The sequence below is a fragment of the Strix aluco genome, chromosome 4, assembly GCF_031877795.1.
Source record: "Strix aluco isolate bStrAlu1 chromosome 4, bStrAlu1.hap1, whole genome shotgun sequence".
Taxonomy (NCBI): domain Eukaryota; kingdom Metazoa; phylum Chordata; class Aves; order Strigiformes; family Strigidae; genus Strix; species Strix aluco.
Window position 1 is genome coordinate 28,251,349 of NC_133934.1, and position 26,616 is coordinate 28,277,964.

At 38.2% G+C, this 26,616-nt stretch overlaps 1 protein-coding gene across 3 annotated transcripts; it reads left to right on the forward strand.

Moving 5' to 3' along the window:
* The first annotated feature begins 1,125 nt into the window (after positions 1-1,125).
* On the forward strand, positions 1,126-25,595 carry GUF1 (GTP binding elongation factor GUF1). 3 transcript variants are annotated; one of them, XM_074822432.1, is made up of 17 exons: positions 1,126-1,439; positions 2,464-2,575; positions 4,169-4,317; positions 4,524-4,604; positions 6,226-6,303; positions 8,467-8,550; positions 9,036-9,100; positions 12,430-12,633; positions 14,166-14,305; positions 15,538-15,661; positions 16,008-16,140; positions 17,659-17,802; positions 18,808-18,941; positions 20,463-20,564; positions 22,985-23,104; positions 24,031-24,067; positions 25,092-25,595. In XM_074822432.1, the coding sequence occupies exons 1-17, from the start codon at positions 1,302-1,304 to the stop codon at positions 25,227-25,229; spliced, it is 1,983 nt and encodes a 660-aa protein (XP_074678533.1). In that variant the 5' UTR covers positions 1,126-1,301; the 3' UTR covers positions 25,230-25,595. The 3 variants fall into 3 exon arrangements, with proteins under 3 accessions (XP_074678533.1, XP_074678534.1, XP_074678535.1); XM_074822433.1 differs by lacking the exon at positions 22,985-23,104; XM_074822434.1 differs by lacking the exons at positions 1,126-1,439; positions 2,464-2,575; positions 4,169-4,317; ... (2 more) ...; positions 8,467-8,550; positions 9,036-9,100 and adding an exon at positions 12,979-13,123.
* The last annotated feature ends 1,021 nt before the right edge of the window (positions 25,596-26,616 follow it).

Here is a 26,616-nt window from a genome sequence, read left to right on the forward strand (position 1 = left end):
AATATTTGCAGTTTTCTTAGCTAAGTGGTCTATCGGTGTTTCTGAAATATTTTATGCAGCTACAGCTGAAATCCTGATTAGATTGAGCAAATGAGAAAGATAAAGCCAATATATGTAAACTGGGCAGTGACCCTAGGCCTGCATGTTTTCCCAGGTCTGTGAAACCTTAATGAAAAAATTTTCAAGTAAGAAGAAAACAGAGGAACGTGCAGGCAGTAATAGAAGCTAAACTAGGAAAAAATAGAAGAATATCTGGAAGAGACAATGTCAACCCATTAAGACTTTTATAAAGAGCAACACACTAAAAACATATCTGAGAATATGACAACGTTCTCCTGCTTCTAGAATTTTACAAAGCACATCTTCTGAAGGCCAAAATATCCATACGCTAGCAAAGCAGCAGACACACAAGCCAATACATCACTTTGTAATACCAGCAAATAAGTATTTCAAGACAGCAGTATTCTATCCCTTTCAGCAGCATGGGAGAGTTTGCAATCACAGACCAAGCCGTTCTTGTGAGCAATTTCATACAGAGGGAAAAAAAAAAAAAAAAAGGGAAAACAAAGTTCCAAAACCTTGTAAAACTAAAATATGTACTCTCTATAAATAATTGAAGGTGCCTAGAAAAAATATATGGGCAACACGTCCCAGCAACAGTTGTTGCTAGGACATCATGTAACAGCAACTGGACTAAACTGCTGCGTTGGTTTTGTTTTTTTTCTAAACAGAGAAGGGGAAAGCCCTGGGGAGGCCTTCCTCTGGCGTTTCCGCACTTCAGCAGCAGCACGACGGGGCCGATGGAAGAAACTCTCCGGGCACATCTCGGACCCGGACAAGAACCCCACCGGCTGGCTCCCCCGCCAAGCCGACCGCCGCGGCGGGGAGCCGCCCCCGAAGATGATGCGGGCAGCAGCCACCCCCCACGGCCAGAGGCGCGGCCCCGCAAGCCGCGAACACGCACAACGGGCGGCGCGGCCTATTGAGGCGAGGCTGAATCCAGCCGCCGGGGCGCGCCGGCCGCCGCCGCCCCCTCAGCCGCTGCCCGGAGGTGGGTGGGACCGGGCATCGACCGCGCGGCCTCTGATCACTTCCGGTCGCCGCTGGGGAGCGCTTCCGGCGCGTGCGTGCTGCGTCCCGTTCGTGCGCGCCTCGTGCTGCGGGCTGTAGGGCGGTGCTGGGGTGGCTGGGCAGCCGCTGGGCAGGGCAGGGCAGGGCAGGGCAGGGCAGGGCAGGAGCTACTGCCGCCATGGGGGCTGAGGCTGCCGAGCGTTCCGCCGCGCAGTGAGGGCGTGAGCGCGATGGCCCTCGCCGGCAGGACGGCGATGCGGTGGGCCCGACTGCGGAGCCCCTGCCCCGCGGCCACCCCGCTCTGCCTCCCGCCCTGGCTGCCTACGGGGCCCAGGGCGTGCCAGCGGCTGTGCAGCTCCCGCGGGAAGGTGAGTCCGCAGCGCTGCCCGGGAAGGGTGGGGGGGTGGGGGGGTGCGGGCAGTCGTTTTGCCTGCCCGAAGTTGGTCTGTGGCGAGTCCCCAGAGGCGGCGGGCCTGCGCGTGGAAGGTGGCCGTTCCGGACAGGCGGTGTCACCCCGGCGTGGGTGCTTCCCGCTGCAGGGGCGCTTGGGTCGCCGCGGTAATGGGAACTGTCGTTCCGAGCTGGGGCACCCTGCAGTGCTCGGCGTTGGTGCTAGCAGAGAACGCGGGGCTGGCTTCTCTGCCTGGCCCGGAGCTGCATGCATAGCCCGTGTGAGAGAGATGAGTGTTGTGTACCTCTGACAGCGGCGAGCAGAGTTTTTCAGTAGTGTTACTGACTGCTGTTGGGGCCTCTCCTGGTTCCTGGTGCAGAAAGCTTTGAAAAGCAAAGAAGCCACTTTTCTTCAAAATGCCGTATTACTTGGAATGAGCGGGAATATCACAAAGAAAATTTTTTTAGTAGTGTTGGACGTTTCTGCGTGTGAACCAAGGAAGCCAGGCTGGTTTTCTGCATTTGTTAAATTTAGTCAAGATAAGTGTTACCTGTAGCTTCCTTTTCCACAAAGTCTGCTTGCTTCTTATGATGAGGTCACTGCTACCTGGGCTACTAGGTAATGTTGCTGTGTTCCTATCATGCTTATGAAGAATGATGTCCCTAATGGTCCCCTGAATCCAGTTTTCTTAATACTTAAATTTAGTAGTTTAGCATACCTGAAACTGTTTTAAGTTTGTCGACTCCCTGTATTCATAAGAACATAGTATCTTTCACAACACTTTCCAGCATACTTACTGATTATTCAGAGTAATAAATAGGTATATATGTATGACTAAAGTGAAATGCTAGTATTTTGAACACTGATGGCAATTTAAGTTTTTCTATCTCTATTCAACCTATGCCTCTTCTAGAGAAAACAGTTAATTTTTTTTTTAAGGCCAGGTCATACTGTGTGGAGACTGTAACCATGGTTTATGCAAATAAATTTCTGTTTTTCAGGAAAAATTAGATATGTCGACGTATCCTGTTGAAAGCATTAGAAACTTCAGTATTATAGCTCATGTAGATCATGGCAAAAGTACACTAGCAGACAGATTGTTGGAAATTACAGGTAAGCGTTCTTGTTTTATACTACCTTTTCCTGACATGTAAGATGATGTGTAAGTTTCTGTAGCTTTGTTTATTACTAAAATTTCTAATATCTTTGCTCTTCTAGCGCCAGGTTGCTTGTGGCTGCTTGTCAGGCAGCTTTTAGGCTGCCAGTTGTGTAGTGCTACAGGTGTGAATATGATGGACTTTCTTTCTGGCTGAGATCTGCTTACAAGTAGGGGTAAGGAAGCATGTAATTCACTCAAGAAAGTACATACTTTAGAAAGAGACTGAAAAGGAGAGTACTTCCTTGTTCAAGATGCCGTTCCTCTCATTCCTGACCAATCGGCTGATAGATCAGTATACAGCAAGTTTATGTTTACTGCCAGTGTTTGGGGTGGACAGAGGCAGGGACTGTCATTATCTGGGAATTTTGGACAGAGTCATTTTCAAAAGCATTGTTGAAAGAGTGAGGAACTTCAGCTTCTTGTACTTAGATGACAGTAATGGTATGTCCTCTTGTGAGCAAACCGTAAACAACTGCCTTTCATGGTGGTGGAGCTCACTGGTACTGAAACTGATATGATGCTGCCTTGTAAGTTTTAGAAATGTACAGCCCTATGTTGATTTAGATTTAGTGTGTAGAATAACTGCCAGTAATTAAGTGTAAATTCCATGGATTCTCAGCTGCTATATAAACTTGCTTTTTCCTTCACTAAGTATTGGTGAAGTTGTGTTACTTTCATCTTCAGAGGTACTTATTTTGTCCTAGTGGAGTGCTTCTTGGACTTCAGTGGGTTTTTTTCTGTGTTGTTGAGGATAAGGAAAACTACCTCCCTTTAAAGTGAAGGTGAGAAACAGACGTGCTAAGGGATCTTTGTAACTATAAGTGACTCTGGAACTAGGCTTTCCTTGGCAGAGACGAACAGAGGTTGCCTTAGAGGGTTCTCTAAGATAAGCTGGAAAGCTATTGCTGTATCTCCCAAGATAAGACTAATTTCAGAGCAGAGCTTAATTAGCTACTCAGAAATACTCTTTGGAAGAGTCTTGCTTTTTTCATTTAACGGGTGAGCAAAACAAAACCTGGGAGAGAAGCTTTTGATCAAAGTTACTTCTGTATGATTACCTCCAGTGTGTCACTATGGGCTGTTTTACCTGATGCCTCTGGTAGACTGCAGCTTTGAATTCAGGTCTGTCAAGCTCTATGATAATGCTGGTTTTGCACTTGAGAGTACTGGTTGGGGCTGCGGGCCGTGGAGCTGTTCTCCAGTGATAGGAGGCAAAGTTTCTTTAAACATCAAAATTATTTAGCACTGAATGGTTTTTTGCTACTTCTTAATCTCTCACTTAGACTTTATATGATATTTTGTATCCTGCTTATTCAGGAAAGTATTTTATATAACTTCATATGTAAAAATTTATTTAACAAATGTTAAGAGTTGAAGCATAATTTTTTTTTTAAATTAAAATCAAAGTTTAGCTTAATCAGATGGAAAAGCTTCATTTGCAGCTGTAAGTCTTGTTCTCTTGATTAATGGCATTTTCAAGAATTATTTACTTTGAGAACTAATGTACTAAATGAGGTAATAAAACTTTTTTTTTTTTTTAATCTTAGGAACAATTGCTAAAACTCACCATAATAAACAAGTGCTGGATAAACTGCAAGTGGAACGTGAAAGAGGAATTACAGTTAAAGCACAATCTGCATCTCTCTTTTACAGTCATGAAGGAGCAAACTACCTCTTAAATCTTATTGACACGCCAGTAAGTTAAGTATAAACAGTGTTAAAATCACACAAAGCTATATGTCTTTATGTTTAAAAGTAGATTTCTGGCTTCTTGTGTTTATTCAGTTTCTTTTTTTGGTAAGAATTGTGAACATATTACACAAATGAAAACATAGTAATGTAGAAACCTTTGCAAAAGACTCTAGAAATACCTGAAATTGTAAACATTTATTTTCTCCACAGGGCCATGTAGATTTCAGCTATGAAGTGTCACGGTCGCTGTCTGCCTGTCAAGGTGTCTTACTTGTAGTGGATGCAAATGAGGTGGAGTTCTTAATTCTTGTTTTCTACTTAAGATTTCAGTAATTTCTTTAAGCAAACCAGAGAGAAGATTAGTTTGGTGGTTTTTTTTAATTTTTCCATCAGTGTTTTTGCCCCTAGTCTATCTCTATAAAAGCTTGTTTATTTCTATAAAAGCTCTTTTTCTGTAGAAAGAGAGTAATGGGAGTTTTAAAAAAATGTAGGCAAATACTTGTGTGTTGATAGATACTGCAGCTCCATGACATAGCAATAAAGGCACAGGATTAGTGAAGAATCAGATCCTACTTTTTTACAGAGTATGACCTTTGCAAGTGGCAGTCTGGAGAACTTCTAGCTATTGTACTAATGCCTACTTAAGTACCTCCAGTTTGTTGTTGGAAAGCTTGACAGGTCATTCAAGCAACCACACTGTTAGTTATGACTAATTGCTCTTGTGGTTTTGATCATCTATAATACAAACCGGTACTGGCAACATTAAAGCTAAAGGACACTATAAGCCAAATGTGAATAAACTTCTTCTGGAAACTTGAGAAGTTTTATATCCACTAGATGAATAGGTTCTTGATTGATCTTTCAGTGATCTTTTTATATTTAATGTGTATATAATTTTTGATGTCACATTTAAATATTATGTGATTATTTGGTATTCTTTATTTACCTTTCAGTCAGAATGCTTACAAACTCAACTTTTTCATTATAATTGCTAATATTTCTCCTGCCAGCCTGAATTCTGGAGGTAGCTTTCAAGACTTACGTCTTACTTCTTTCTTTTTTTTTAATAAATGTTCTCTGCTTCTTCTTTATATTGCTTAAAAAGTTAGGCCCATATATCCATAGTGAATATCCCCATATAAGTAATTTTCCTCTTGATCTGTTGTAGACAAAGGAGAAAACAACAAATAGCTTCTTTTTTTCCCTCCTCTTCTCTCCCATTCCCCCTTCTTCCCTCTCTGGTCCAATTGTGATATTAGGCTTTACACTCTCATTCATTAGCATCTCTATCACTGTTTTCCCTTGTCTGGTACTTGGATCTGGAAGGCAGTCGTCTTTTTTTTTTCTAATCAGAGCTGTTCTTTTGCCATCCTTTTGAAAGAAATGCGAGGTACAAACTTATAATTTGTTTTCTGTTTTGAAAATAACTGTAAGGTAAGTCTAAGTTATGTTCCTGCCCTCTGGAGTAACTACGGTCTTATTACCATGATAAACGTCCCCTTTTCTTTGTTTTAGTCCATTTCTCAATAGGTTTTTGTGGACAAGGAATGTGTTTTTTGAGGTACCTGTTATGATCTTGGCTATTCAGAAATAAATAACATACACAAAAATATGTACTTGATGCATAATGTACATAATACTGTTACCTATAAATAATTCCATGTACATGATCACACATACAGCATTATTAGTTCATCTACTTATATTCCGATCACGAGAAATGATAACTAGGAATGTTATCTTTCTCAGCAATGTGTATAATCAATAACCTTTACTTATATTCCATCCCCCAAGTGAAGATAGAATAGCAAGGTAATCTTATATTGTATAGAATGTCTGAAAAAAACCAAACAAACCCAAACACCAAAACTCAGGAAGATGCCATGTTAAACTTTTAATGCTTATTTTCTAGGGTATTCAGGCTCAGACGGTGGCAAACTTCTATCTTGCTTTTGAAGCACAGCTTGCAATAATTCCTGTCATAAATAAGGTAATAAAGGTTTTAGAGTTTCATTTTAAATAGTTGGGTTGTTTAAATGTGTAGAAGATTGGTAAATGTATTCTCAATAGAAGTATGTAATGAAAAAATAACCAGAATTTAATAAGAACTTTGTGTATTTGCCGTCTGTTTAATATTTTACAGTAATTGCTGGGAACTTCAGTTTATTTCATAAAATACATGTAGAAGCATTTTACAAGCAGCACTGAAAAATTATTATTGGAGTCTGTATGGTAAATCAAGTTCAGAAGCATTATGTAAATTATATCTTGATGAGGAAATCTAAATCAGTTACAGTTTGCAATCAAATAATCCACTTAGGTAATACTCAGTACTGTATATTTTATCCTAATGAGAACAAACTGAAGCTGTGGCATTCCAGGTTTTCAGATTGACTTGATGAGAATGTTTAGCCACTATGGGAATTTCTTAGAATCATTTAGGTTGGAAAAAAACTTTTAAGATCGAGTCCAGCCATTAGCCTAACACTGCCAAGTCCAACACTAAACCATGTCCCTAAGTGCCACATATACACATCTTTTAAATACCACCAGGGATGGTGATGCCACCACTTCCTTGGGCAGCCTGTTCCAGTGCTTGATAAACCCTTTCAGTGAAGAAATTTTTCCTAATACCCCATCTAAACCTCCCCTGGTGCAACTTGAGGCTGTTTCGTCTCATCCTGTCGCTTGTTACCTGGGAGAAGAGAATGATACCCACCTCGCTACAACCTCCTTTCAGGTAGTTGTAGAGAGTGATGAGGTCTCCCCTCAGCCTCCTTTTCTCCAGGCTAAACAACCCCAGTTCCCACAGCTGCTCCTCATAAGACTTGTTCTCTAGACCCTTCACCAACTTTGTTGCCCTTCTTTGGACACACTGCAGCACCTCAATGTCTTTCTTGTAGTGAGGGGCCCAAAACTGGCAGTAGTCAAGGTGCGACCTCACCGGTGCCGAGTACAGGGGTAAGATCACTTCCCTGTTCCTGCTGGCCACACTATTTCTGATACAAGCCAGGATACCATTGGCCGCCTTGGCCACCTGGGCACACTGCTGGCTCATACTCAGCCGGCTGTTGACCAACACCCCCAGGTCCTTTTCTGCCAGGCAGTTTTCCAGCCACTCCTCCCCAAGCCTGTAGCATTGCGTGGGGTTGTGATTTGGGCCTGAATGGCCAGAAAGGTGTGGATTAACCTACCTGTGCTCTGCGGTGCAGGCTGGTTGTGATGCAGCTTTTTGAAATACCAGATTTTTAACTGCTGTGGTTTTCAAATTGGGAATTACGGATTTGAGCCATGTAGAAGGCTGTCAGTGTGAGCTTAAGTTGTCTTGTATTTGTATGTATATGCTTGCCTTAGTGATGTATTAACTTGTATAATTTCGTTGTCACTTCTCAGTTGACTTTTAAGACTCCTGTCTGTGGATAGGAAGGTGTGTGGAGAGGAGGGACGTAGATAATTTGGGGTATATGTAACGATCCTGTAGCCCATCGTAATTTAAATTCACCAGTTCATGAGCACTGGAATTCCTTCCATTTAAAATATTTTTTTTCTGGTGAATAAAAACAAAATACATTTTACAAAAATAACTTCAAATGTTCTTTCTATGATTATCCATATAGTCCTCCATGTGCTTTAGTGTCTTTTTTTTTCTTTTTGTTAATGATGATACACAGAGATTACATGAGTAGCAGGTTCATATTTAAAAAGTGTAGTCTTAGTTTTGAATGAAATCTAAATGTTGTGGTTTATACAATTTTTGTGGGCTTAAGGATTGGACTCACAAGATCAGTTACTGCTCAGCTTAATTGCTCTTTGTAGATTTATATTGTACTTAATGTTTGATTCTATAAACAGTATAGGTAGCACTTATGCTTTCGAATTACTTTGTAAAATAAAGATTTTCACCACCTCTTGGACAAAGGTGTTTTGCCTAATGAAACAAACAAAAAATAGTCTAGTTATAGAGGGGATCCTTCCTGAAGTCAGTCAAGGAAGACTTTTTCTAAAATGAATCCTGATAAAGATCTTTTCCTGAAGACATTCAGTATTTACTCATAAACATAAAGGTTCCTTGACTTGTATATTTGGAAGCTACAGTGCTGGATCATATGGGAGATACGATTGCCTGTATATTTAGCAGTTTATTGTTTTTCAGATTGACTTGAAGAATGCAGACCCTGAAAGAGTTGAAAAACAAATAGAGAAGCTCTTTGATATCCCTATAGATGAATGTGTAAGGGTAAGATCTCTTAAAGTTTTATAACATGGCTGATTGTATAACTGTATCTACTTTGTAACTAATGAAAGACATGTACACATAGTAAATCAACAGGGTGGCATCTGTCAGCCTGTCTTTGACATACATGAATTTCTTCAGTCTCCTGGAAAAGCATAATGGAGAACATGCTTCTCAGTTAAAAATTCTAATATGTCTTGATGAATGGCATCAGATAGATTTAAAATTATTTCTCATTGTGAGTCCGTAAATTGTTTTCATTTTTACCATAACAATAATTGCCATTCAGGAGAGAAAAAAAAAATGTTTTAGAATAATTTATGATCAAAGAAGCATTTCATTGTAATAACATTCTAAAGTGTGCTTCAGAGTGCTTTTCTGGGTAGTATTATCCGTGGCCACCAAAACTTCTTAAGTAAACGTGACACTATTTAATAGGTAATGAGTATAAGATGTGTCTTAAAAAATTGTTGTTGGACTTGTTTTAGATTTCTGCTAAACAAGGAACAAATGTTGAAAAAGTTCTTCAAAAGGTCATTGAGAAGATTCCACCGTAAGTCTGTATTTAATTATGAAACATTGTAAGGTTAATTAGGACACCATAAGTTGCATTTATACAGTATTGGCAGTAGTTTTGCACTTAGTATTAATCTGATTTAACGTCAATACAAAGAGATGTGGGAGAAATCTAATGTCGGAGCTGGTTAAGTCAGTTTCAAATTGCAAATCAGAAAAAATGACAGCTCAGATTTGAGACACCTTTTAAAAAAATGAATGTATGAGTATCAGCGGAGAAGATGTCTTTATTCTTAAGAAGTGGGAGAGGAAAATAAGTTCAGTCTGAAATGAAAGATGAGAGGTGAGCCACTAAAGGCAATACTTTTATGACTGTTTATAGAGTTTCCCTGAAACTCAGTGTTTGAGGATATTTGCTTTTGAACATTGCGTTGTTAAAATGATAAAGGTAATTGAAATCTGCTGTGTTTACAGTTTCGTATCCTGAACCCAACCTTTAAAATAGACTTTTATCTAAGAACTTGATGACAAAGCTGCTAAATTACAGTTCAGTTTCAATCAGGATACTGCTTTTCATTCTTTTTTCCTACTATTAGGTAATAAGTGTAGTCCTCATATTAGTTAATAATTATAGTTAAAAGAAACCACAGTGGAAATCTGACATTAGGTTTCCATGAAAGATGGGAAAACCAAAATATCTGGACTTTTTTAAACTTAGATTTGGAATGTAACTCTTGAATTTTTGTTGTCCCCCATAGTACAACATTTTAAGCATCGGTTTTGCCTGTTGTGAAATGGGTAGGATGAATATGCATTTGTTTTTGTTATGTTTGTACTGTTATTGCATGTGGGGGAAATAAAATATAAAGATTTTCTACATAATAAGTCGAGCAGAAGCAGAAGGAAAACATTGGCCTGCTGTTGAAAAGGAGAGGTGAATTGGTCACCAACAATGCTGAAGAGGCAGAGGTTCTCGACACTTTCTTCACTTCTGTGAGGAACAGAAATCCAGGTTGACGCAAACATGGACCCACCATGAGTGGAGGAAGAGTCAGTATGTGAACTGTTACAGGAGCTTGACCCCTACAAATTGATGGACCCTGACATTATCCACCCGAGGGTGTGTCCTGATCCAATGTCAGGGGAGGTTTCAATATGATCCCAAATGCAAGATTTAACACACAAACAAGGTCAAATGCCGTATACCCCAAACAGGTTTTTATTATTCAAAAAGTGAAGAGGGGTAGCGATAGGACAGGATGGAAGGAAAGACAGAACTAAAGCAAGGATGCAGGATAGGGCTTCAAGAATAGTCACCACCATGGATCCAGTGGCATCCCGTTGGTCCTCAGTCTTCAGTTCTTCGGTGGTGGGTGCACACAGATCTGGCTTCAATGGTGGATGCACCCGCAGCAAAGTTTCTGTTGCATTTTTAAGTTCATCGTATCAGCTTATTAGCATATCTGCCCACCTTTAGTTTTTTTTTTTTCTCTGGTCCCACAGGTTTTGTTGAATGTGGCTTCAGGGCAGAAACGTTTGCCTCTTACCAGTTCATTAGCAATGCATGCATGGTGTCTGGTGTACACAATAGAGCCACAAATGGCTACACGATGGGGCCAACTCAGTACACCTCTTCCCCTTTGAAGCTTGTCTAAAGAGTCCAAAGAAGTGTGTGGGGGTGCATCGTTCATTACACTCCCACTTCCCTGGGCAACATTCCCTGGACCAATTCACAGGCCGCAGCAGCTTGTCTTGGAGGCTTGCATAGACACAAGCAAGCTTTGAGACAGTCATATGACATTTCAGTCTCTCACAGGGTGTTAAGGGAGCTGGCTGACCTCACTGCAAGGCCGCTCTCCATAATCTTTGAGAAGTTGTGGAGATTGGGGGATGTCCCAGAAGACTGGAAGAAGGCTAATGTCACCCCTATCCACAAGAAGGGCTTAAAGGAGGATTCAGGAAGTTATAGGCCCTTGTCTTACTTCAATCCCTGGAAAAGTTACAGAGCAAATCCTCCTGGGGGCTGAAGCATGTGACTGGGAAAAGCCAGCACAGATTCACCAAGGGCAAATCGAGCTTGACAAACCTGATCGCCTTGTATGACAAAATAACCTGTTTGGGTGATGTGGGGCAAGTGGTGGACATTGTCTACCTGGATTTCTCCAAGGCTTTTGATACAGTTCCCCACAGCCTCCTCCTAGAGAAACTGGTATGTTATGGTCTAGACAAGTCGGTCTGTGCAGTGAGTGGGGAACTGGCTGACAGGCCACACCCAGAGGGTGGTGGTACATAGCTCCTTTGCAAACCAGCAACGTGTCACAAGTGGGGTCCTCCAGGGATCGGTATTGGGCCCAATGCTGTTTAATATCTTCATGAATTATCTGGATGATGGGATCACGTGTAACCTGATGAAGTTTGCTGTCGATACCAAAGCGAGTGGGGAAGTGGACACTTTGGAAGGCAGAGCCACTCTGCAGGAAGACCTGGATGTGCTGGAAGAGTGGGCTAACAAGGACCTTGCGGAATTCAACAGGACAAGTGTAAGGTCTTGCGCCTGGGAAATCCAGGAGTGCAGCACATCCTGGCATCTACCTGGCTGGGGAGCAGCTCTGTGGAAAGGGACCTGGGTGTCCTGGAGGACAAGCAGCTCAATATGAGTGAAGTGAGCAGTGTGCTGCAGTGGCACAGAAAGCCAACAGGATGCTGGGTTGTATCAACAAAGGACATCACCAGCAGAGATCAAGAAGTCATTATCCCACTCTGCTCAGCGCTTGTCAGGCCACACCTGGAATACTGTGTTCAGTTTTGGTCCCCGCTATACAAAAAAGGTGTGGACAGGCTGGAGAGGGTCCAGAGGAGGGCCACAGAGATGATCAGAGGACTGTGAAGCCTGCCAGATGAGGAAAGGTTGAGAGAATTGGGTTTGTTCAGCCTTGAGAAGAGAAGGCTTAGGGGTCACCTTATCACTGTGTTTCAGTGTTTAAAGTGTGGCTACAAAGAAGGTGGAGACTCCCTTTTTACAGGGAATCACATGGAAGGGATGAGGGGTAATGGGTACAAGTTAAGCCTGGGGAGATTCCAACTGGACACAAAAGGAAAATTTTTCACAATGAGAACAATCAGCCACTGGAATAATCTCCCCAGGGAAGTGGTGGATTCCCGAACTTTGGACACTTTCAGGGTTCAGCTGGAGAGGGTGCTGGGCCATCTTGTCTGGACAGTGCTTTTGTCAAGAAAGGTTGAACCAGATGATCCATCCTGGTATTCTATGATTTTATGAAAGTTTTTGGGGTGGGGGTGCTTGCTCATTCAATATTAGAAGAAAAGCACACTGCTTAATATATTGTTTTCAATTTTTTGTGACAGACCCCAGTGTAATACTGCTGATCCATTGAAAGCCTTAGTATTTGACTCTACCTTTGACCACTACCGAGGCGTCATAGCTAACATTGCACTCTTTGGTGGGGAGATTCAGAAAGGGCATAAAGTTGTGTCTGCGCACACAAAGAAAAGATACGAAGTTAATGAAGTTGGAATTCTGACTCCAAATGAACAGCCAACTCATAAGCTGTAAGTAAAAATTTCTTACAGTGGAACAAATTGTAAATTGGTGTGAGATGCAAATCCTGCATTTCCGTTTGATTTTTGCTTTGAGTGGTAAAGACTGGGAGATGTCTGGGTTTTTTGTTCTTTTTCTTTGGTGGCTGGGTTTTTTATGGTTATTTGTAATTTAATGCTCAATGTCAGTCTTCCATTTTGGGTGTGCTGAGGCAAAAACTTTTGGGGACTGCTTTTTTGGGCACTGCTAGGGGGAGGAAGCTATTCTATCAGCTATAGTACATGGAACATTTGGACAGCTAGTTTTTTTAAGACTAGGATTTGATATTCTTATTCAGCTGTCCAATTTATTTCTAGGCACTACCTTGTTTGAGAGTGGAAGGGAATGGGGCTTCATCTTAGTTATTGCTGCAGCATATTTTGAGGGTGGAAAACTTAAAATCCATGAAGGCAACAGCTTCCAGAAACTGGCTCCTCATGGCAGCAGTGGGAAGAAAATCAGGTACTTAGAATTAGCAGAGAAGCTTTATCAGTTTTCATCCAAGTGTGTGTTAATGACTTTCTTGGGAGATTCTCAGTGAGTCTGTGTTACTGTGTGTGGTGGGCTGAACCCAGTCAGCAACTAGAGCATCCAACTGGCCGCTTGCTCACTCGCTCAACCCCAGTGGGATGAGAGAGAGATTTGGAGGAGCAAAAGTGAGGAGACTCGTGGGTCAAGATAAAGACAGTTTAATAAGTGAAGGAAAAAGAATAGAAATAAAAACAAATAATGCACAAGCCCTCCCACAAGCCCTGCTAGTCTACAAGTAACGGCCATGTTGGAAAGACTACACTCCTTGTTTTTTATTGCCAGGCATGACACTGTATGGTATGGAATATCCCTTTGGTCAGTTTGGGTCCTCTGTCCTGCCTTTGTCACCTCCCAGCCTCTTGCCGACCTCTAGCCTAGTTGCTGGGGGGGGCAGAGTGACAGAGAAGGCATTCCTGCTGTGCAAGCACTGTTCAGCTATAGCTAAAACATTGGTATGTTTTTAATACCATTTTAGTCACAAATCTAAAATGCAGCACTGTACAAGGCTGCTATGACGAAAGTTAACTCCATTCCAGACAAAACCGGTGGACTGTGTTTTACTCTTAAGCTATCATGGGTTCCTCTCCTAACATCATTATGTGCTGATGGAAGTCATTTGTCTTTCATTGTTTCTGTCACTTAGTATATGGAGTTTGCTATGCTGGCAGCTGGGAACTGTTCTGGTTCTGTCTTAGATCCCTGAGAACTTCCCTCTAGTTCCAGTTCTGAATAGCACAAAATTCAGAATCCAGAACTATAAATGTACTGTTTAACAGTAACAGAAATAGAGCTACTTGAGTCGACAGATAGTTTGTCCCTTGAGACAAAATTCATAAGCCAGAGGAGAAGCATACAGGATTTTAGAGGGGGTTGTCATTTATTTCAATTTCTGACTGAGCTAAGTAAATTGGGAAAATAGTGGAAATACTGATAATGCCAAGAAGCATGTCCATATAATGCCAATTTTATTTAGATATGCTGGACAGGTGGGCTACCTGATTGCTGGAATGAAAGAAGTGACAGAAGCCCAAATAGGAGACACACTGTTTTTGTATAAACAACCAGTGGAGCCTTTGCCTGGCTTTAAGTCAGCGAAGCCAATGGTTTTTGCAGGTGAGGACTAAAGTGATATGAAGTGGGATTACTTCTTTCCAGTAACAAGAGTAAGAGAGCTATTAAATCTTTTAAAAGAATGTATGTGTATATTGAGTTGTGAGGATTAGAATTTTAGGAAAGTTAAGCTAGAGGCTTGTAATTTCTATATCTTTGTGTAATTTTCTCTGTGACTTAACAGAATTAATAATAGTTGCAGAGTGGTTTTATATGAATACAAGACATGTTTTTAGCTGTGATTACTGTTTCTAATGCCAGTAAACTCTTGATAGCTGGAAAAGAAGGGTTGAGGCTTTAAAGAAGTAAGTTTTTGGCAATTCTTCTGGATAATTAGATTTCTGAAATTACTATGATTTTCTCTTTTAAAAATTAGCAGCTGGTTTTTCTTCCTTAAAGATGGTAAACTCAAAGCTAATACTCAGAATGATTCTGTAAAATATTTTACTTTTTAAGCTTATATAGGTCTGTTGAGCTGTTTCCACCAGCTTCAGTAACTACAACAAGTACTATGGAAGATGGCTTTAGAAATAAATAAATCCTAGAAATCACTTTCTAGACTTGTGGTGGGGGAATGTGTAAAACTCACTTGAACTGTCTCATGGAAACTAGATGGTCAGTGAATGTAGGAAAGTGTAATCCTGTAAATAATGCTTTTTCTATGCACATGTGTTGCTTCTTGTTGTAGAGCAATCAACATTTTCTGAACACATGGTGATGTGAAAAGTGATACAGTAGAATTTATTTCAGGTAGTAATTATATAGACAGCTGCTTTTGTTAATTTCAAAAAATACAGAAGCATTTTAAACTCTGTTGGGTGTGGCACTTTCTTTTTTGCCGGTCACTCTTACCTTTGAAGGAACATCTTGGTGAAATTTGTCTGCTTATTTAGTTATGCTTAAGCTATATGTTTACACTGAAGCCCTGCAAAACTGTGGTTATACTCAATTGTGCATCTTCCACAACTGTGAAGGGTTAGATGAGTACAGTATCCCTACCATTATGGTTTGAATGTTTATTCCTGTTTTTATGAGGTAATCTAAAACTTTATTACATTTTAACTAATTTTTTTTTTAAAAATCCTTATATTGTTTCTCACATTTTAAAGTTGAAACAGAAAGTAAGCTATTTCTGATTTTATTACTGTGTTCACTGTAAGAGGTGTGTTTGAAAGCTAAGTACACAATAGATAAAGCTCTTTACCACATCATTTCTATCTAATGTGTTTTGACAGGAATGTATCCTGTAGATCAAACAGAATATAATAATCTCAAAAGTGCTTTAGAAAGGCTGACATTGAATGACTCCAGTGTCACTGTTCATCGTGACAGCAGCCTTGCCTTAGGAGCTGGATGGAGGTGAGACTTTTGGAATGGTTTGTAAATTAAGAATGCAAGTTTAAGTCAACTGAAGGTTGAATTCAAATGAATTCAAGATTAGGATCTTTAATTCAAAGTGATGATAGGTAAAGCTCGAAAGCATTTGATTTTCTTGCATTGTGTTTGCACAGAGTATGCAATTTGTTGTGATTGATAGTTTTTGTTTTCAAAGACTCATACTGTTCAACTGTAGGATCATTTGGAGACTTTGCTGTGCCTGATATAGCCAGGCTAGCAGTGTAAACATACTGGATGGGGAAAAAAATGCACTGAAATTCCAGGGGATATACAAATACTTTCACCAACAGGATACTTTTTTCCCCAGGTTGGGTTTCCTTGGTCTTTTACACATGGAAGTTTTTAATCAACGTTTGGAGCAAGAGTATAACATGTCTGTTATTGTGACTGCACCTACAGTTCCATATAAAGCTGTTCTTTCCTCGGCAAAGCTGATAAAGGTATGTTAAATTTAATCCAGCTTTATGTAAGTAGCAGCTTAAAAGCCTCCTATAATAAGCATCTACACATTGGGTTTTTTTTTTAATGTTGACTAGTACTTCATTTTGTGGTAAACATTAGAAACACCGATAGTTAACTTAAAACTTTTTTTAGTGGATTTTTTTAAAGAATGTTAACTCTCCTTCCCCTTTCCACTTCAGTCACTTTCTTTTTCACGTCTTATACCTGTCCTTGAAAATGGCAATAAAGGACTCATTTCTTGCTGTATTGTGTTAAGTGCATACTGACTGGACTGACTTTAAAGCAGGTGCAATAATCTTCCAGGTGTTACCAGTCAGAAAACATTAACATTTTTAGAAATAGTTTGTAATGCTACTGTAGGCTGGCAGGGGCTGGTGAAGACAAGTGAGTTTTTGATCACAGTGAATTAGGCATGTGCAAACTTTATTGAAATGGGTGCAAAAAAATAACTGTTTGAGTTTGAGAGTGAGAGAGGTGAACTTACAAGCACCTGCTGAAAGGAGGCTGCAAATAAGCTGGCTCATTATTATTCAACATGTAACTCTAAACACTACAGAAAATCTGTAAATTCCGAACAGCTTGTGTAAGAAACCTTGCTGTACTTGCAAGGTGTAAGGCATAGACCCTTCTTCTCTCCAGTTGTTTTGGTTTCTTCCTTATGCAGTGTAGCAGCTATGAATGAAGTAGTTGACACCTTTGGTGTGTAAGTGATTTGGGATCACTGATGTGGGACAGCGATTTCAAACAGTGCTTGGAAGTTGGGTCATTATTCAAGAACACTGTCTTGTCAGTGGACGTGATACAGTCACTTGCTTTGGTGTGTGTGTGAGATTGTATGTACGTGATAAGCATGACCTTCCTTTTATTCTTACTTCAGAAGGATAACTGCAGCCCTATTGGGATGTTGGACTACAAGAAATACTTGAAAGCACTTGCACAGGAAGTGAAAACTTAATTTCTAAGCCCACTTTGGCCTGTAAGGTAGCCTGAACCCAAAGTTCTATTTAGAGAAGAATTTCCTCATCACCAAACTGCAGAATACTTGGAGCGGGTGTTTTGTTGAAGCTGTGCCTTATACCTTATAGGATCAGGATGGAGTAAGAAGGAAGATGCTTGCTCTACAGGCAAGGGAAAGATGGCAAGATGGACAGAAAGGCTCTTTTATTTCTATGGATAACTCTATGTTGTAGTCCTAGTTCTAAGCACTTCTGTTTAAAGTTCACTGGATAAAATGCTTAAAAAAACATTTTCCTAGTGAAAGTAATTCCTGTAATCTTTCTATATAATAATATTTAAGGATATGCTGATCAGGGATTTCTGTATGTGATGTAGAAATCTGTTAAAATTGTGCTTGGTATAAAATTGTGTTACATAACTGACAAGTGTTTCCAAGCAACTGAAACATTTTTTAGCATTTTTTCAATGCTGTTTTTGTCTCCTTTTCTACTCAGTCGTCTTATTTATAAAATTACAGTATCTGTTTTATTTGTTTTCAGGAGTATAGGAAAGCAGAGATTACTATTATCAACCCTGCTCAGTTTCCTGATAAACTTTCAGTATCTGAATATTTAGAGCCAACTGTTCTTGGTACTATTGTAACACCTCAGGAATATATTGGGAAAATAATTGCTTTGTGTCAGGTTGGTATATAGTTTTGTCATTTGCATTTTTAAACTCTTCCTATCATACTTAAAGAGAAAATACTAGATAGATACTGGATATTAGTATGTAAATAGTATCTTTGGTGATTATTAAAATAATTTTTTTTCTTTCAAGAGTATTTAAACTTTTTATGTGTAAAATTACTTCGGAACTACAGAATCCTTGTAGTGAAAGTTAATGATGAAGTTCAGTGACAGTGAAGTACCTAGTCAAGCATCCATTCATAGCTATTTCTGTTTACTGAAAGAATGGAATCTCCAGCAGGGGAATGAGATATGTTGTTTTTCAGAAGTATATTCATGGAAATACAGCTTTTGTCAACACTTTACTGAGGCTTCATGTATGTTTTCAGTACTTCACTGAAGTACATTTATGATCGTGATGGCCAATCACGTTTCCCCAAGTGTATCTGGAATACTTTTAACTAAAAATGTTTTTAACTGCCATGCATATTGCCCTTATATAATTTCTTACAATATTTTTCTTAGCTTTTAACGTTTCAAAATACATAATACAAAGAGTACAGTACTTGTGTGTCAGTACAGTGAAGTATAACATCTGTTAAAGAGAATTCCTAAAATAACTTCAAAAACACCCTCCTGGCAGGAAAGAAGATGAGCCTGTGAGTCCTACTGTGCAATACTCCAAGTTATGTGAAAATCTAATTTCAGTGAGATTTTATGAACAAATAATTATACATTGAAAAGGCAGCAGTAAGCAGAAGCTGTTAAGGATTTCAGAAATTTAGCTTTTGGAAAGGATAGACTTGAATCATTTGTCCAGTTAAGTTACAACCACTTCATTTATGATGGTGCTGTGATTTGTTCTGGGGCTTTAGCAAACTGCCAATAAGAAAGTTACTTTGGGGCTTGAAGCACAAGAGTTCTCTTGTGTAACTGGATAGCTGTTTATTTAAATTTGGTTTCTATTTATTTGTAGAAAACTTCTGTCAAGGAGAACTGAAACAATTTTTATTTGTCTAGGATCGTAGAGCAGTCCAGAAGGATATGTTGTACATTGATGAACGCAGGGTTATATTAAAATACCTCTTTCCACTGAATGAAATTGTGGTGGATTTTTATGATGCTCTCAAGTCTCTGTCTTCTGGTTATGCAAGGTAACTACCTCCTTTGTACTTCCTTTATACCCCTTTCCCCTTCCCCCTACCCTGTACCCTGATGGGGGGAACAAAAAAAGATCTGAGGAGAAGGTATAGAAGACAACAAGTGAAGCATATTCTTTTATGATGGTGCTGCAAATTGAGTCTTACTTCACCTTTAATGAGTTAGACTTACTGTGAAAATTGGTGGCAGTACATCTGAAAAACACTAAAAGTGCATCCCTACCTAATAACCATTTTCTTTGGTGATGCATGTATTTTTCAAGTGTGACCAAAAAAGTGGCACTTGCTCATCTTGATGAGTAAGATCTAGATGGTTTTTGCTTGTCTAAAGTGACAATGGGTATTTTCTATCAAAGGAATCACTGAAAATTTACTTCTTACTGTTTTGTCTCTTGATGGAAAAGGGGAAATAACCAAATACTGATTCATTAAAGCTAGTAAAAACAATCAACAAGCTATATTTAAACCAAACAACACTTACTTTACTTATATGCTTTATTACTGAAATAAAGTAAATCATCTCTATTTTGGGACAAAATGTTCTATTGTGGGTAGATTCTATAAATTCAGAGGGTAGAACAATGCTCAGCTGTTTGTGAAGAGCCTTTCTGAGTTTAGTGGAAGGGAAAATACTGCATGGTAGATGGGCTTATGCCACAGGAGACTCAATAGCTCTTACAAACCTGATACATAGAGATGTTAGTAAGATATATTACATTTGGACAGGAACTGGTATACCTAATTACATGATTCATTTTATAATCATAAAAATGAATTTTATTGAAGGACTGAATTTGGTTTGAGTTTGTATTTTCTTAAATATTCCTTATAAAGATAAGGAAAGATGTGTTCTGCCTGGGTTTGTGTATATTTGAAGTAGAAGCATAGCAAAAATAAGGAGGCAAGAAAAGAGAGAGAGAGATCGAAAATACATGTATCTCTGCATCTCCTCCATTTTAAGAATTTGTGCAAACTGACAGACAGCAAGGCCCATACCTACCAAAGGAGAAATACTGTTTGGAAATGAAAACTTGATTGAAAGAGAGAATGATAGTAAGGGTCATATAAAAAGTCTGTCAAATGAGAGGATGAAAAGAAAACAATCCAGTGTTTGATTTGTGTGACATCAAGGATGTTTACTGTTCAGAAGCTGTGTTGAAGGGTTCTGTTGCCTGGAGCTTTAAGGAACTTCCAACTAGATAGAAGTGTTTGAATAAACTCTTTAAGAGATTGCATTAAGAATGTAGATTTTTGATTGATTTTACCTTGCTCAGTAGCTGGAAGACAGGATGATGTCGTCTTCTGCCTTGGAAATGAGATTTATCTGCAGTAAATTGCTAGTCCAGTCTTGCATAAGGGAGACATACTGAGAGACTATTAAAAACTGTGCTATTTTAATAAAAAGTTTGAGTGTTTTATTAATAAATGTCTCTAAAACTTAAAATTTATGGAAGAAAGCATGCAGAATATAACTTTTACAAAATCATCACTAATTTTTAAACTCATTTTGTTTAGTTTTGATTATGAAGATGCAGGATACCAGGCAGCAGACCTTATCAAAATGGATATTCTTCTAAATGGAAATCCAGTTGAAGAACTGGCAACAATCATACACAAGTAGGTTGACTGGATTCTCTATTCCAAAGAAATAAGACTTTCTATTAATATACAGTGAAAACATATATATGTATCACTAATATATGACAAATATGTATGAAAAGAGCATTGAGGATTTCACCACACTACCACTTTTGGAGATGATCTGAAAAAGAGGCATTTAACTGCTAGATATATTTTTGTGGTAATGTAGGGCAGGGAAGAGAAGGAAATGCAAAATGCTGATCTTTTAAAGAGCTGGAAAAATTTAAATACAGACCAGCCTAGGAGATGCCAGATGAATTGTTTATGACACTTACTATTTATTACTGAAAAACTGGAAGAAAAATATTTATTTTATGCTCCCAATAATTCCTGTAGAAGTTTATTGTTATCTTGTCTCCAGCCAGAGTACCAGGAGAAATACTTAGTGGATGTAATTACCTCAGAAATGTTTTGCTAAAATGATTCAGTTTCCGTAAGTTTTTCAGGAATTACTTGTTTGCTGGTGAGAATAATGCCTTCATGTTTCCAGCCTCCTCTTGCTTTCTTCTCACAAAGTCTTTATAAGGCTCCCTTCTGTAACTTCAGCATCCCTTTCCAGTAACCCTGAGATCAACTTTTTCAGGGATTTGTTCGGGCTTTTTTTTTGTCGTCCTTAAAATACTAAGTCGTAGTTGCTAAAAATTTGTGCATTTTCACATTTTTTTCATAACTGCAATCCTGAAATCCTTGGAATTCCTTAACTTCAGAAAGTCCACATAGGAAAATAAACCCCATACTTTTTCAGAAAGATCATGGGGCTGGAGTGGAATAACTCTCTCATATACAATTGCTATTTAATGTGTTTTTCATAAATATGCGGTGTTTAGCAATCTACCTGCATCTCTTACTTTGAAAAGAAGCAAAATGGAGCGTCCAACTTTGCAAAAGTTAGTTATTGCTTTAACATGTGTTTCTTGATCAATTATTTTTTTAACTAGTAGTCAGCATTCATTTTGTTCCTCCTTCAGTTATTCTCAGAGTCCTCTCATTGTAAACAGACTACAACTGTCTATATAAAAAGAATTATGCTGAATTACATTTATTAAACTAGCCATTATTATTTGTCCTAATTATACAAATAAATATCTGTAACTTCTAAAGCTGTAATGCTTAATGAACTTATACTTAAGTACTTCATGCTTAAACTGTTTGTTTTATACAGGTAGCAAGGAGTCACATTGTTGCTACATGAAAACATGTAAAACTATTGTGGTTTAACCCCAGCTGCCTGCTCCCTCCTTCCCCCCGCGGTGGGATGGGGAGGAGAACCAGAAAAAAAAAGGAAAACTTGTGGGTTGAGATAAGAACGGTTTAATAACTGAAATAAAATATAATAATAACAAAATTTAATAATAATTGTAATGAAAAGGAATATAATAAAAAGAAGAGAGAAATAAAACCCAGGAAAAGGCAAGTGATGCACAATGCAGTTGCTCACCACCTGCTGACCAATGCCCCAGCAGTGATCCGCCCCCCAACCCACTTTCCCAGTTTATATACTGAGCATGATGTTTCATGGTATAGAATATTCCTTTGGCTAGTTTGGGTCAGCTGTCCTGGCCGTGCTCCCTCCCAGCTTATTGTGCACCCCCAGCCTACTGGCTGGTGGGGTTGTGTGAGAAGCTGAAAAGCCTTTGACTTAGCTTAAGCGCACTGCTCAGCCGTAATGAAAACATCCCTGTGTTATCAACACTGTTGGCACACTAAATCCAAAACACAGCAGTGTACCAGCTATTAGGAATAAAATTAACTCTATCCCAGCTGAAATCAAGGCAACTATTTTCAGCTGTATGTTGCTAAAAAATGTTTGCTAAATATGGATGTTTTTAGAGAGAAGAGACCCAGTTGTTTCCAATGGCTCATGAAAGTATCTGTTTAGTAGCTTCTTTAGACTTTTTGTCATTTTCTCTTTCCAAAATCTGAAGCATATGCAGATGTTGAATTGTTGGATAATTTTTATTAGCAGATGACAAAAGCACATAATTTTTTTCTTGTTATATAAAACCAGATGTTTTAAAAATGTTTCTGTAATATGTAGATCTTCTGACCCTTCAGGCCTACAATCAATGAAAATCCTCCTTGATCACCTAGTTTAAAAATTGCATTTGAAGCTGTGACAGTATTCAAAATGGCTTCAGTGTGATAGATAATCAAGGTGTTTTATAAATATTTTAAATTTATTTGAAGACCTTCCGTTAATACAATCTTATCACCTGTTTTGTATGAAACACAGAGACCACTTATTAGATGTAAAATTACAATCTGATCAGCTTATCTTTTGAGTTAAAAAGAGGAAAGCCTCTATTAAAATCCCATTATCAAACAGTTTGGTCTATGGATGTATTTTTGGGGTTGTATTACTCTTTCTGAAAAACACTGGTGACTTACTTTTTCAGTGATAAGGCATATGCTACTGGTAAATTCCTGTGTGAACGTTTAAAAGATGCTATACCTAGACAGTTGTTTGAAATAGCTATCCAGGCTGCTATCGGCAAGAAAATCATAGCAAGAGAAACGTAAGTAAAGCCCTTCTGTTTCTATTTTCTTTTTTTCTTTTTTTCTTGTTTTAAGCTACTTAAAATATGGACTTTCAATGTCTTATCTAAATAGTTTTATAAATTACAGTACTTTGATTCCACTGTAAAGTTGTATATTTCTTGTATATGCTACTTGGACCTCTTGGGGGAAAAAAGATGTATTTATATATTTGAGCTGTGACTGTGACTAAGAACTTTGTATAAATTTATTTGAAGAAAAACATATTTTTATTTTAAATTGCTTCTGGTCAGCACTGCACTTAGTGGGTAGAGTATAACTTGCAACACCCATGTGTCCACTTCCTCTTTGGCAGTAGAAAAAATTTTTTACTACTGAAAAAAATTAGCTAGTTATAGAATAGTTTAAATGTCTGAGACAGTCAGCAAAAAAAACAACTGAACTGTACTGTTCCAAAGGAAATATGTTGCAAGCTGAACACACAATTATTTCTTATCAGCACTCACTTCTTTTAGAGCAAACTGTTTCCTTGATGTTGTGTTCCTGGTCATATTTTTGCTGTTTCTGTTTAAATAGTATTTAAATTGTAGTAAAAAATTAAAGGAAGCGATCCAAGCAGGAGTGCTGTAAGAATTTGTGTGTACCTATCTATATACATGCATATGTAACCCTTATTGTGAATCATAGCAGAAATCCTAGACAAAAAGGCAAGATTGTAATTTTTATGTACATATTATACACCCTAAGGGATATTTCTAGAGAAATGTAAACTAAGTCTTCTGTTCAGAATTTCATCTTCTGTATACAAAATAAGAAAATGTCGTGATTCCAATGCATCTTACAAAACTAATAGAAAAACAAGGCTTAACATTTTAACTCAGTATTTAGCTTCACATATAGGAGATGTTCTAATGTGTTAACGCATATGTGTTACTTTATTTTACAGGCTGAAAGCCTACAGAAAAAACGTTGTGGCAAAATGCGTAGGTATTTTTTTTTAGTTTTTTGTGATGTACGTAACCCTAAGAGTCCTGCTAACATCATAGGCCTATCTTTTCCAGAAACCCAGCAAAGACACATTCTGCTTGTAGTCCTAAGTGTCAGGGGAATATTAACAGATACTTCTAAGCTTTAATTTGAAAATTCAACTCATGTAACCTCTGGTTGCAGCTTGCAGTAAGAGTGGATCAGAAAGAGTAAGGGCTTTTTCAAAATTACACACTCAGTAACCTCAACAGAGTGTGTCTATGTTCACTCCTGTCTCATCATTTTCTAATAGTTGTATCCATATAATAAATGTGTGTGTGTACACACATGCAACTTCATGTTTGTTTCCTAAATTGTTTTTTTTTCAGGCAATTTAAGAAACTATAAAAGTGATTCTTTAGAGACTTGATTGTGACTAGACTTTTACTTGGGTTTTCAGTAGTACATCGTGATAAGGCGTTACACAACTGTTGACCATCAGCAAGACTCAACAAAGCATAGGAAAAATGTGATGCCTCTTACTTCACTTGTATTTAGCTCCCTGAAATGAACATGTTGGAAAAAATTAAACAAGTGTCCCTTTCTTATAGCTATTACAGAATTCTTCTGCTAGGCACATATGTGGGATGGTGCTTGTTCAACACTGTATAAGGGTTCAGTGAATTTATCTAGATGTGAGCACCTAGTGCTAGACGAGATGCCACAGTGCATCTGAGCTGGCATCCTGCTGCTGTTCCAGTGGGATTTGGATATCCTATAGGTTGTATCTAATGTCAGCAAGACTTATGTGAATGTATATATTTAGGTAATAGAATTCAGTCCTCAATTGTCCAAATGAACATGCTTACTTGCTGCCTTGTTCTAACTAGTGGCCTTTTGGCATAACTATTTAGAGTCTGAAATAATCTTTTGTCGTAATAGAACTAGCCTTTCTGACTATTTTTAAGCCCTTAAATTTAGTGTTGCTGAAATGTACTATAACTGCATTTAAACTTATTAAAATATTTTTGCTTTTCACAGTATGGTGGAGACATTACAAGAAGAATGAAGCTTTTAAAGAGACAGGCAGAAGGGAAGAAATTGATGAGAAAAATTGGCAATGTGGAAGTACCGAGAGATGCCTTTATACGTGTTTTAAAGAGACAAACTGACAAATAGAGATCAGTGACATGCAGCTGATTATTCTCTCAACTTTTTGTAGACAGTAGCATAATGAGCTAATGTATAATTTACCACTGTGAGAGGGAACATACTTGACTTTAAATGGTGCACATTAATTATATGTGGGAAGATAAATTGAAAGGATTCTATACTTAAAATGTACAGATACTTGTAGATTATGATGAAATTAAAGTCATTTGACTTGACTGAATTTAAAAGCTTTCATCGTATTGTTATTCATTGTATTTCAGTGTTTTTGTACTTTTAACACTTAAAATAATTATGGGGTTTTTGCATTGCAAGTCTTTGTATGAGAGAACAGGAACAATGTGTCAAAATGTTTATAAAAATAATTGAAAGGTATGTATAGACTAACTGCTGTTTCTTTAAAAAAAGGTTTGAACTGTTGCCATGAAAGTATCAAGCTACTTCCTGTTTTACTTTCTAAAGTTGCTGTTGTCAGGAAATCATGATGATGCTGGGAAATCACATCAGGAAAAATTAATCATTACTTTTTTTAATATACCATACTATTTGTTAAACTTGTTAAAGTGTGTCAGTTTACTATTAATACAGCCTAACTGTGCTAATCTCCAAAGAAATTGTAAGTTTTAATATATTAAGACAAGATATGTAACTACTCCACCAATAAGACCAATTCAGGCCTTAAAGAATTCCTTTGGCATGAAGGTTTCATTAGAACATGCCTCAGTGTACTTGTTGAAGTTTTACTTACATTGTTCGTGTACTGAAGTTTGTCAGCGAGTTCTCACTTGAAAGCTGTAGTTAAGTGTGATTAATACAAGCTGTTGCTTTTGGAAGTGTAAACAAAGTAATCATAAACACAAGTTAATGACCATGCTATATACTGTGTTTACAACTGCATGCCCACCTTCAAAAGCTTTTAAGCTGCTTTTATTTTTAAGATCTTCAGGGTCTAATGTGGGTCTTCATTTCTTGTTACTAAATATATTTTACAGAACAAATTGCTAGTAGTAGCTACTAAAGTACTCAATCACCAGGAAAGGCTGCTCTTAAATTTAGGCTTGTAACTACACTTTGAGCTTGATTAATAATAAACTAGTTCTTTTATTTCAACCCCAGTAGAAAGATGAATTGGGAAAATCCTTGGAGGGATTTAATTGAACTGGACACTGCTGATCCTGAAGAAAGGAAGGATGCTGTGGCTAAAGGCTCTCTATCATTAACATTACTATTATTCTTCCCCTAAAAAAAGTTAGGAATGCTATCTTAAAAGATAACATATAAGAAAGTACAGAGATACCTTTAAGTACAGACATAGTAATATGTGCTAAGAGTAAAGAAGCTAAAGCAAGATTTCCCCCCTGCCCCTTTAAATAGACCTAAAAGAGAGAAAATACTG